A 13,509-nucleotide genomic window follows, 5' to 3' on the forward strand; every position below is an offset into this window, starting at 1 on the left:
CCGTCTCTTTAGCAGAAGGAAGCTTAGCAAGGGGAATAAAATGAGCCGCCTTAGAGAACCTGTCGACAACCGTAAGAATAACCGTCTTCCCCGCTGACGAAGGCAGTCCGGTGACAAAATCTAAGGCGATGTGAGACCACGGTCGAGAGGGAATGGGAAGCGGCCTGAGACGGCCGGCAGGAGGGGAGTTACCAGACTTAGTCTGCGCGCAGACCGAACAAGCAGCCACAAAGCGACGCGTGTCATGCTCCCGGGTGGGCCACCAAAAACGCTGGCGAATGGAAGCAAGCGTACCCCGAACGCCAGGATGGCCGGCTAACTTGGCAGAGTGAGCCCACTGAAGAACGGCCAGACGAGTAGGAACGGGAACGAAAAGAAGGTTCCTAGGACAAGCACGCGGCGACGGAGTTTGAGTGAGTGCTTGCTTTACCTGCCTCTCAATTCCCCAGACAGTCAACCCGACAACACGCCCCTCAGGGAGAATCCCCTCGGGGTCAGTGGAGGCTACTGAAGAACTGAAGAGACGAGATAAAGCATCAGGCTTGGTGTTCTTAGAGCCCGGACGATAAGAAATCACGAACTCGAAACGAGCGAAAAACAGCGCCCAGCGCGCCTGACGCGCATTAAGTCGTTTGGCAGAACGGATGTACTCAAGGTTCCTATGGTCAGTCCAAACGACAAAAGGAACGGTCGCCCCCTCCAACCACTGTCGCCATTCGCCTAGGGCTAAGCGGATGGCGAGCAGTTCGCGGTTTCCCACATCATAGTTACGTTCCGACGGCGACAGGCGATGAGAAAAATACGCGCAAGGGTGGACCTTGTCGTCAGAGAGGGAGCGCTGAGAAAGAATGGCTCCCACGCCCACCTCTGACGCGTCAACCTCGACAACGAACTGTCTAGTGACGTCAGGTGTAACAAGGATAGGTGCGGATGTAAAACGATTCTTGAGGAGATCAAAAGCTCCCTGGGCGGAAACGGACCACTTAAAGCACGTCTTGACAGAAGTAAGGGCTGTGAGAGGAGCTGCCACCTGACCGAAATTACGGATGAAACGACGATAGAAGTTCGCGAAGCCGAGAAAGCGCTGCAGCTCGACGCGTGACTTAGGGACGGGCCAATCAATGACAGCTTGGACCTTAGCGGGATCCATCTTAATGCCTTCAGCGGAAATAACAGAACCGAGAAATGTGACGGAGGAGGCGTGAAAAGAGCACTTCTCAGCCTTCACAAAAAGACAATTCTCTAAAAGGCGCTGGAGGACACGTCGAACGTGCTGAACATGAATCTGGAGTGACGGTGAAAAAATCAGGATATCGTCAAGGTAAACGAAAACAAAGATGTTCAGCATGTCTCTCAGGACATCATTGACTAATGCCTGAAAGACAGCTGGAGCGTTAGCGAGGCCGAAAGGAAGAACCCGGTATTCAAAGTGCCCTAACGGAGTGTTAAACGCCGTCTTCCACTCGTCCCCCTCCCTGATGCGCACGAGATGGTAAGCGTTACGAAGGTCCAACTTAGTGAAAAACCTGGCTCCCTGCAGGATCTCGAAGGCTGAAGACATAAGAGGAAGCGGATAACGATTCTTCACTGTTATGTCATTCAGCCCTCGATAATCTATGCAGGGGCGCAGGGACCCGTCCTTCTTCTTAACAAAAAAAACCCCCGCTCCGGCGGGAGAGGAGGAGGGGACTATGGTACCGGCGGCAAGAGCTACAGACAAATAATCTTCGAGAGCCTTACGTTCGGGAGCCGACAGAGAGTATAGTCTACCCCGGGGGGGAGTGGTTCCCGGAAGGAGATCAATACTACAATCATACGACCGGTGTGGAGGAAGAGAGGTGGCCCTGGACCGACTGAACACCGTGCGCAGATCGTGATATTCCTCCGGCACCCCTGTCAAATCACCAGGCTCCTCCTGTGAAGAAGAGACAGAGGAAACAGGAGGGATAGCAGACATTAAACATTTCACATGACAAGAGACGTTCCAGGAGAGGATAGAATTACTAGACCAATTAATGGAAGGATTATGACAAACTAGCCAGGGATGGCCCAAAACAACAGGTGTAAAAGGTGAACGAAAAATTAAAAAAGAAATGGTTTCGCTATGATTACCAGAAACAGTGAGGGTTAAAGGTAGCGTCTCACGCTGAATCCTGGGGAGAGGACTACCATCCAGGGCGAACAAGGCCGTGGACTCCCTTAACTGTCTGAGAGGAATGTCATGTTCCCGAGCCCAGGTCTCGTCCATAAAACAGCCCTCCGCCCCAGAGTCTATTAAGGCACTGCAGGAAGCTGACGAACCGGTCCAGCGTAGATGGACCGACAAGGTAGTGCAGGATCTTGAAGGAGAGACAGGAGTAGTAGCGCTCACCAGTAGCCCTCCGCTTACTGATGAGCTCTGGCTTTTACTGGACATGAAGTGACAAAATGACCAGCAGAACCGCAATAGAGACAGAGGCGGTTGGTGATTCTCCGTTCCCTCTCCTTAGTCGAGATGCGGATACCTCCCAGCTGCATAGGCTCAGCACCCGAGCCGGCAGAGGAAGATGGTAGTGATGCGGAGAGGGGGGCAACGGAGAACGCGAGCTCCTTTCCACGAGCTCGGTGACGAAGATCAACCCGTCGCTCAATGCGAATAGCGAGTTCAATCAAGGAATCCACGCTGGAAGGAACCTCCCGGGAGAGAATCTCATCCTTTACCTCTGCGCGGAGACCCTCCAGAAAACGAGCGAGCAAAGCCGGCTCGTTCCAGCCACTGGAGGCAGCAAGAGTGCGAAACTCAATAGAGTAGTCTGTTATGGATCGATTACCTTGACATAGGGAAGACAGGGCCCTGGAAGCCTCCTCCCCAAAAACAGATCGATCAAAAACCCGTATCATCTCCTCCTTAAAGTCCTGATACTGGTTAGTACACTCAGCCCTTGCCTCCCAGATTGCCGTGCCCCACTCACGAGCCCGTCCAGTAAGGAGAGATATGACGTAGGCGACACGAGCAGTGCTCCTGGAGTAAGTGTTGGGCTGGAGAGAAAACACAATATCACACTGGGTGAGGAACGAGCGGCATTCAGTGGGCTCCCTAGAGTAACACGGCGGGTTATTGATTCTGGGCTCCGGAGATTCGAAAGCCCTGGAAGTGGCCGGTGGATCGAGGCGGAGATGGTGAACCTGTTCTGTGAGGTTGGAGACTTGGGTGGCCAGGGTCTCAACGGCATGTCGAGCAGCAGACAATTCCTGCTCGTGTCTGCCTAGCATCGCTCCCTGGATCTCGACGGCTGAGTGGAGAGGATCCGAAGTCGCTGGGTCCATTCTTGGTCGGATTCTTCTGTTACGGTGCGTGAATGAGGACCCAAAAGCGAATTAACAAAACAGAGTTTCTTTAATGACGAAACACACGTAGGCTCAGATGGACAGGCAGATTCCGACAGGACAGGACAAGGTTAGCTGAACAGGCAGATTCCGACAGGACAGGACAAGGTTGCAGCAAACACGACGATAGTCTGGTTCAGGCATGAGTAACACAAACGAGAATCCGACAAAGACAGGAACAAAAACAGAGAGATATAGAGGACTAATCAGAGGGAAAAAGGGAACAGGTGGGAAAAGGGGTGACGAGGTAGTTAGGAGGAGACAAGGAACAGCTGGGGAAAAGAGGGGGAGAAAAGGTAACCTAATAACGACCAGCAGAGGGAGACAGGGTGAAGGGAAAGGACAGAAACAAGACACAACATGACAATACATGACAATCTCATGAAGCTGGTTGATAGAATGCCAAGAGTCCACAAAGCTGTCATCAAGGCAAAGGGTGGCTACTTTTTTGGTTACTACATGATTCCATATGTGTTATTTCATAGTTTTGATGTCTTTATTGTTATTCTACAAGGTAGAAAATAGTACAAATAAAGAAACCCTTGAATGAGTAGGTGTGCCCAAACCTTTGACTGGTACTGTATATAATTAGCCTAAATCTCAAAGTGTAGCCTAGGTGATATGTCCACACCGATGCTAACATGAGGGGGGAACCATAAAATGTAACCAAACTTTTAATTACATAAATATAGACTAAACGGCAGTCGTATTTGACAAATATAATGTAGTATAATTAAGGCTTGATTCTGTTGACATAATCGAGGCACAGTTTGTTCAGAGAAAATGGTCAAAAGAGCGGAGAGAAAGCCACATCACCCACTTTGCAATCTGAGTGGAGGAAGTCAGCATTTCAAAACAATTTAACCATTAACTTAATCGTTTAATAACCTGGAGGTTTTATGGCATTTTATGAGGCATGTCTTATTTTGTTTCATATTAGCCTAGCCAAATCAGACCATAGAAATGTTGAGGGAATCATTTTATAAACTCTTCCTTATGCCATTGATACCAGCATTTCTATAATGTATTGGTTTGCAAATCAACTTTCTTTCATTGCCCAGCAGCCAAAGACATAATCGTGGTTATATTAGCAACCCATGGTAGTTGTTGCATCTTTAGATCTCCCCTCTCTCTCAATTCCAAACAGATATTTTCATCTCTGTCACATGAAACCGCTCGCATGTGTGGTGTGCTTTTTAGAACAGTGTGTTCCAGCTAATTGCCATTTTGGAACATTCGCTTGTATCCTATACTGTGTGTGCGCATTGCTGCGCTTACCGAACAGCCGGCTGCCTCTGGGGACCTGCACAACAAAAAAAGCATATTTGGCAGCGGGGGATCCAATCATAAAATTAGGAACTGAGTCTGTGGTGCAAAGGCACATAGCCAGTAGCTGCCTTGGCGCTTTACAGTGGGGACATTTTTACCAATCCATCAAACTAATCATGGTGTGTTTCTAATATTGCAAGTTATGCGCCTGCACACAAGTCTACTCTGTGTATATACATTTCCAATATGTTTAATTTATTGTCATTTAAGGACTGTGTATGAGAACTGTTGGGTCGATTTGTCCTTATGTGTAACCACTAACGAGTTGGCTAATCAAGACTCCTGATACCTCTTTGTAAAATGAATGCAGACCAGATCTCAACGCACTGTTGCTACTTCTTGACAAACTGAAGTGTTTCAGGTTGATAAGATGCGTTTTGTTTTGTCTTTTAATTTTGTTGTTTGCTCTCCCATAATGAGATGAGTTGGAGGGTTGACTGACTGCAGAGATCTGCATCAGTCTCTGGCTGGCTCGTTGTCAGCATCATGGTGCTTTGACCCTGCTGTGGGCTAATGGTGTCTGGAAAAGCAGAGTCATTATAATAAAGGGATGCACATTACTGATGGAAATAGACCTTCCAGCTAACCATTGGCATAGAGGACATGATGCAGATGTCATTCCTCAATATCATGTCTAGACAGCAGGTTTGCAATCTCCAGTTTATGGTTTGAGCATCTGCAGTAGTTAATGTTTCATAATGAAAAGGTTGATTTAAGAATGATTGCGTGTAGACTTGTATTTTGTTACACTATACACCACCTTTTGAAGTTATTGCATCATCATTCTGTCACTGTGTTTCATTACTTTCAACACACAACCCTCATTCTTAATTGTCATCTTTCATTGTTACTGACATCCATGACGACAGGGTATATTGTTATAAATAAGAAATAAGGGTCATACAGTACGTTCTGAGGTTATTGTCACAATTATTTGCAACCTTTACTTGCAGGACAGCCACAGTGTGGAAGAATCTTAACCCTTTCTGGGGAGAAGAATACACCCTGCACCTCCCGACGGGGTTCCACTCGCTCTCCTTCTATGTCATGGATGAGGACACCATTGGGTAAGATGGTCTTCAACAGCTGTCAAAGATAATTCAGAGAATTGTTGTAGTGTGTCAACAAACTAGTTGATAATGGTGTATAAACAAGTTATAACCTGTAAAGGTATCATATTTTTGTAATGTAAGAGATGTTCATGATTGTATTTGCTTGTTTAGCAGAGGCTGTGATTTGAGAGTTTTGTTACCTAGACGGACTGGGTTAGGAGCCATGGATGTGTGTTTTGGAAAAACCTGCATGCTTTGAATAAACAAACACCAACACGCAGATGATACCACAGATTGAAAAATGAAAGACAACCTCAGTATTTTCCTTCCTGTCCTGATCAACGGTCTCGTCAGTTTATGAATATATTTTAGCTGTTATATCAGGGAACTCTATAGGATATTAAGTTATTTTTTGAGAAATATCTCGAAGTTCTCTTCAGATTGGCTATCTTAATTTGTCACAGATCATTTTCCTGTGTAGCAGGAAATGCAAATTGTGGTGTATTCAAGGTTTAAAGAGGCTTCTAAAGTTTGTAATTTCCACTTTAAAATTTCAGACGGATTGTTTTCCTGCTGTGAGAAGCAGGGTCAATTTTAGACAGCGTATCTGTATTTTCTATAATACGTTTTTATGAATATGGTATTGTGGTATTAAAATTCTCTATTTTTTGCCCTAGCCATGATGACGTCATTGGAAAGATATTGCTGAGCAAAGACGCCATCGGGGCCCAGGCTAAAGGTATACCTGATCACTATGCCACAATACTGTTGGTGTCTTTAAATTAAAGGGTGGCACCATCATGATGGGGAGAAACTACCAGCACAGAAACAATTCTAAATGCTTTTCATTGCTGCGGTTTATCTGTGGGTCTTCTTCTCTGCCTATGCCATGCTGAAGAGGGCAAGCCAAAAGAGGGTCACCAGAGAGGGGTTATTCCCACGACTCTGAGTAAGACTCTGCCATGTAGGTCACTGTAATTGAGGAGCTGGGCCTTTTTTAGGTCCTCTTGCTGGGAAATATTGCCAGTGTATTCTCACTCATCCATGGGTTAATTTAGAGATGTATTTCCTGACTTATGCTTATTTATTTGCTCACACGCTGTCCACCTCTTTTTTTTTCTTTTTTCTGATTTGTCTCTGAGCAACATGCTCTCATTTCATTGGACAGGCTACAGGCTGAGGGAACGACCTGTACATAGTTACATTTTTGCAGGATTGCTCTTTGAATCAGGGTTTACATCAATGCCAGGATCATTCATTGTACATTGCAGCTGTCCTTTATGTCTGAAATGCCACTGTAGTCTGTGAGAATCAGCCAAAGCTTTTCAAACTGTCAGCCTGCGGCTTTCTTCACCACAGTACACCTGGCTCTCCTACAGTGGCTTTTAACGTGGGAATTAGTTTGAATTTCTAGCAATACGGTATATCCTTCCACTGCTTTTTCTAATGCATGGCAACTAGGTATAAAACCCTGAAGAAGGAAAAAAAACACGCAAGTGTGTTGGTTAGAAATATATTGTTACTTTGAATGTGTTTTATCGCTACATAAAACTAAATGTGAAACCTTTTCTGTTAGTTAGTGTCTGATACCAGTCCTCTCCTGGGAACATTCTGCATTCAGTCCTGTGATTCACTGCAACATGTTGCCACTGAGTCAACAACTCCTTCACAGGATCTTGGGAATTCTCTCCTCTTTTGGCTGTGAAACTGAAGTTACTGCCCTCGCCACCTTGTATCTCAACCAGAAATGTCAGCAGCAGTGCCCATATTATTACACACAAAAGGATCCTCTTGTCTTTTGATATACTGTACCTTCAGAAAGCATTCACACCCGTTGACTTTTTAAACATTTTGTTGTGTTACAGCCTGAATTTAAACTGGATTAAATCGTTTTTTTTGTCACTGGCCTACACACAATACCCTATAATGTTCAAGTGGAATTATGTTTTATTAATTCTTACAAATGAATTAAAATGAAAAGCTGAAATGTCTTGTATTCAACCCCTTTTTTATGGTAAGCGTAAATATGTACAGAACAAAATATTTGCTTAACAAGTCAATAATAAGTTGCATGGACTCACTCTGTGTGCAATAATAGGGTTTATGATCTTTGAATGACTACAGTACCTCATCTCTGTACCCCACACATACATTTATCTGTAAGGTCCCTCAGCCGAGCAGTGAATTTCAAACACAGATTCAACCACAAAGACCAGGGAGGTTATCCAATGTCTCGCTGAAGAAGGGCACCTATTGGCAGATGGATGAAAATAAAAAAGCAGACATTGAATATCCCTTTGAGCATGATGAAGTTATTAATTACACTTTGGTTGGTATATCAATACACCCAGTCGCTACAAAGACGCAGGCATCCTTCCTAACTGAGTTGCCGGAGAGGAAGGAAACCGCTCAAGAATTTCACCATGAGGCCAATGGTGACTTTAAAACAGTTGCAGAGTTTAATGGCTGTGATGGAGGATGGATCAACAACATTGTAGTTAATACAATACTAACCTAATTGACAGAGTGAAAAGAAAGAAGCCTGTACAGAATAAAATGTTTCAAAACATGCATCCTGTTTGCAACAAGGCACTAAAGTAATATTGCAAAAAATGTGACAGTGTTATGTTTGGGGCAAATCCAATACAACACATTACTGAGTACTACTCTCCATATTTTCAAGCATAGTGGTGGCTACATCATGTTATGGGTATGCTTGTAATCGTTAAGGACTGGGGAGTTTTTCAGGATAAAAAATAAACCGAATGGAGCTAAGCACAGGCAAAATCCTAGAGGAAAATCTGGTTCAGTCTGCTTTCCACCAGACACTGGGAGACAAATTCACCTTTCAGCATGACAGTAACCTAAAACACAAGGCCAAATCTACACTGGAGTTGCTAACCAAGAAGACAGGGAATGGTCCTGAGTGACCGAGTTACAATTTTAAATGTTCTTGAAAATATATGGCAAGACCTGAAAATGGTTGTCTAGCAATGATCAACAACCAATTTGACAGCGCTTGAAGAATTTTGAAAAGAATAATGGGCAAATGTTGCATCCAGGTGTGGAAAGCTTTTTAGAGAAGGGTTCCCCAACGAATTTGGCCCGTTATTGTTGAATTTTCATTGTTGGACATAAAAATAAAACTGTACAAACACCAGGAAATCAGCTCCAAGTGATTTTAATTTGTTCCCAAAATTTTCCACGCATATTAGAGAGACGTTATCATATACAAATTTAAGCAAGATTTGAAATTATTATGTTTCAGTCAAATATTATATTTGTTTTTGGCTTCTTGCAGTCTACAAATTATTTGTAATTCTTGTTCTGGCCACCCGACCATTTGCTCAAGAAAAAAATTGGCCCTGTCTTAGAGACTTACCCAGAAAAACTTGCAGCTGTATCGCTGCCAAAGGTGCTTCCTCAAAGTCCTCAAAGTATTGACTTAACAGCTGCACCATTGAGAGCATCTTGACTGGCTGCATCACTGCTTGGTATGGCAACTATTTGGCATCCGACCGCAAGGTGCTACAGAGGGTAGTACATCAGTGAGGCCGAGCTCCCTGCCATCCAGGACCTCTATACCAGGCGGTGTCAGAGGAATGTCCTAAAAATTGTTAGACTCCAGCCACCCAAGTCATAGACTGTTCTCTCTGCTACCGCACGGCAAGCGGCATCGACTCACCAAGTCTGGGACTATCAGGACCCTGAACAGCTTCTATCCCCAAGCTATACGACTGCTAAAACGTTTGTTAAATAGTTAACCAATAGCTACCCAGAATATCTGCATTGACCATATTTGCACTCATCTCTTTTGACTCATCACGTACTCTGCTGTTACTGTTTATTATGTATCCCTTTACCTTGTCACTTTATCCTTACCTATATGTACATATCTACCTCGTGTATATGGCCAAGTTATCGTTACTCATTGTGTATTTATTCCTTGTTTCTATTTTTTCTCTCTGTATTGTTGGGAAGGGCCAGTAAGTCTGAACCAAGAGTTTCATATCAGACCATTTCTTACATGAATACAGTATGCCACTTTGAGTTGTCTTGCCTTCCAGGTCTCCTACTTGGTCATTTTGTAAATATATATGATTTTCTGTAACTACTACATGTGCCCATCTCATTGATATCAAATTATTAGAGATACACAGATTGTTTTTGCACCCACCATGTGGCATGTGCGTAATGGTCATGTGAGGTGAAATGGTCATGTGAGGTGAAATGGTCATGTGAGGTGAAACTTTGTTGGTTTGACCTGACGAATATCCGTTTCGGATGGAAACGTTGTCAATAAAGCGGTGAATTGGGCGCTTTAACCGTGTGCGGTCCTTCTTGTTCTTTACTAGGGCCAGTAAGTAAGCATTTCACTGCTGGTCTACACCTGTTGTGTATGAAGCAGGTGACAAATTACATTTGATTTGAATACTTATGTAAATGAGATCTGTATTTAATTTTCTTTTTTTTCCTCAATTTTTTTCTTTTTTTTTTCAAAATACATTTGCAAACATTTTTAAAAACATGTTTAAACTTTGTCATTATTGAGTATTGTGTTTAGATGGGTGAGAAAACAAATCTATTCAATCCATTTTGAATTCAGGCTGTAACACAACAGGGGTATGAATACTTTCTGAAGGCACTGTAAGTAGCAGACCGTGGCGGTCCATGCCATTTAAGATGAGGGAGGGTGATGCATTTTTTTATGAGCATGGCCTTATTTCTATTACAGCATATTGGATGACTGTCATTCATGTTCTGTTCACCCATTTCAATGTAATATCAATAGGTTTAGACTGCTACATTGTACTCAAATTTTCCCTATACCCATCATGAGGTTGCTACAACCTAGCCTACTAATGAAAGTTTACAACAGGTGCACAGGTCTGGAGAATTTTATTTTGTAATCAAGGTGACCGTGACATTCAAAATCACCTTGCAGACTCTTGCCTGCATCTAGCTGATCTAGGGTGTAACCATTAGTCGCAACAGTTGTAGACGAGAGTTTCTATTGGAGAAATTCAGGTATGTTTATCCCTGTTTCATTCCATTTGCCCTCTGTTTAAGATTTTTTGTCAACAGAATTGGCGGAATGAATACACACCCACCAACACAGTTCACTTTGATAGTAGACACATACAAACAGCATGATCACTTTGCTCATTGTATAATCCCTTCTCGCATCTATCCTGTCCTCCTACTGTACACCTTCATTGAAAAACTGTGTTTTAATAAATGATTTGGTGACGTGAATATATTCAGTACAGTTTTATCTAAAAAGGATAACTTTTTTAATGTTTCACTATTTTTATTTTTATGAAATTCACTGAGTGTGGTCCTCCCCTTCCTCCTTTGAGGATCCTCCACTGATAGCAGACATTTATCCAGGGTCTGACTTATGAGGATGTTTAAGGATTTACAAAATGTTCACAATGACAGAACCATGCAGGGCACTACCCATTAGAGACACTAGGCATTATTGATGTAGTACTGGGCTGGCTGTTCTACATTTCACTGATGGGTAGTGTTGTGTTCGAGACCACCTAAAGCGAAACGATTCAACACCAAGACTGAAGGAAATCGAATCAGAGTCAAGACCAAAACTGGGAGTGGGGTGAGTGGTCTGAGACCAAGTCAAGACCGAGACCAGACAAATGCGAATCTGTCACGAGAATTTTCAATCCCAATGATAATAACTGACAATCAATAGCTCTGACCAATCCCCGAGATCTGTAAGACCATGGGTTTAATAATAATTAGTCAAAGACTCAGCTTATGCAAAAAGAGAGTACAGTTTATTCAGAGAACGTTCTTAAGTCCATTATACAAAGACATCCATTTTATAGCTGCGCACATACTTCCACACAAACAGTAGGTATCCTACGCACATACTTCCACACAAACAGTAGGTATCCTACGCACATACTTCCACACAAACAGTAGGTATCCTACGCACATACTTCCACACAAACAGTAGGTATCCTACGCACATACTTCCACACAAACAGTAGGTATCCTACGCACATACTTCCACACAAACAGTAGGTATCCTACACACACACACTTCCACACAAACAGTAGGTATCCTACGCACATACTTCCACACAAACAGTAGGAGAGTTTTATCTCCATAGTTCTCACCACTGTGTATCACTGCCCAGCCGACAGTCCCATTCCCCCGAGATGAGGGAAACCTTGAGAAGTACTCCCTATGCTCTCATAGGTTCCTCAGAGGCCTAGCCAGGTCGGTTCAAACACAGTTTTAATTGTTCTTCTGTATTTTTCTAGGCACCCACATTCAAGTTCAAATCCTAAGCTACGCCTTGCTCAGACAGTCTGTTTTTCCACTATACAGATACATTGTTTAACCTAATTCCGACTAAAACTACACACATCATCAGGTTATCATTTTATGATTCTAATCAATTTCATACAGTTATAAGGTTTCAGAGTTGAATTATTTTATCATTATCTTTCAACATATACATTATTTTATCAGAATCCAATGTCAAATTGCCACCATAATAAGAGTTAAAAATGTCCAGTATTTCTGTGTTCATATTTCAGAACAACATCTGGATTCTTTAGACATTCAGAATGGTGAAAAAATACATGCCAAGGACAAATAGAGAGACACTTTACAAATGATCACTAACCCAAACAGGTCTATAATAGAAAAAAATACTATGTTATAACTTCCCCCGGTCTCCCCTAATAATAGTAGGCATGCAACTTTCAAACAATTTCCCTCATTCTTCCCTACCAGCGAATCAAAGAAATTCTGATGAGTGTGACAAGGTATTGAGGATATTTTTCAACTAAAGTAAAGGACAGCAATGCTATGAGTAAAGCAGGAAGCCCAGCTTTCAATGGGCGATAACATATCAACGTGTCATTTAAAAGAGTGTGCCTGACCAAGTGGTTTTATGCGCTGAGTGAATGGGAGCTGATCATTTAGAGTTTTTTTTACTCCTCTGGTCTTGGCTGGTATCTGGAAGAAAATATGAGTCCTCACTGTCCGAGACCGAGTCAAGACCGGATAAAAAAGGTATCTGACCCCGAGACAAGACAGGGACACTCAATATGTGGTCTTGAGTACTACAACACTGCTGATGGGCTTTATTAAACGATACATACGCTACATGACCAAAAGTTTGTGTACACCTGTTTGTCGAACATCTCATTCCAAAATCATGTGCATTAATATGAAGTTGGTCATCCCCTTTGCTGGTATAACAGTCTCCACTCTTCTGGAAAGGCTTTCCACTAGATGTTGGAACATTGCTGCTGGGACTTGCTTCCATTCAGTCACAAGAGCATTAGTGAGGTTGGGCACTGATGTTGGGCGATTAGTCCTGGCTCGCAGTTGGCGTTCCAATTCGTCCCAAAGGTGTTCTATGGGGTTGTAGTCAGGGCTCTGTGTAGGCCAGTCAAGTTGTTTGTTTTGTGCATGGGGGCATTGTCATGCAGAAACAGGAAAAGTCCTTCCCCAAACTGTTGCCACAAAGTTGTAAGCACAGAATCATCTAGAATGTCATTGTATGCTGTAGCGTTAAAACTTCCCTTCACTGGAACTAAGGGGCCTAGCCTGAAATATGAAAACAACCCCAGACCATTATTCCTCCTCCACCAAACTTTGGTTGGCATTATGCATTGGGGCAGTTATTGTTCTCCTGGCATCCACCAAACCCAGATTAATCTGTCAGACTGACAGATGGTGAAGCGTGATTCTTCACTCCAGAGAACGCGTGTACACTGC

At 43.3% G+C, this 13,509-nt stretch overlaps 1 protein-coding gene across 1 annotated transcript in view; it reads left to right on the forward strand.

Moving 5' to 3' along the window:
* LOC110535942 (rasGAP-activating-like protein 1) overlaps positions 1 to 13,509 on the forward strand; it is a 62,986-nt gene that overhangs the window by 11,986 nt on the left and 37,491 nt on the right. The window contains exons 3-4 of the mRNA XM_021621337.2: positions 5,649 to 5,762; positions 6,425 to 6,486. Coding sequence (XP_021477012.1) covers positions 5,649 to 5,762; positions 6,425 to 6,486 — 176 coding nt within the window. The remainder of the gene's footprint in view (positions 1 to 5,648; positions 5,763 to 6,424; positions 6,487 to 13,509) is intronic.

This window comes from Oncorhynchus mykiss, chromosome 11 (genome assembly GCF_013265735.2).
Source record: "Oncorhynchus mykiss isolate Arlee chromosome 11, USDA_OmykA_1.1, whole genome shotgun sequence".
NCBI classification, from domain to species: Eukaryota; Metazoa; Chordata; class Actinopteri; order Salmoniformes; family Salmonidae; genus Oncorhynchus; species Oncorhynchus mykiss.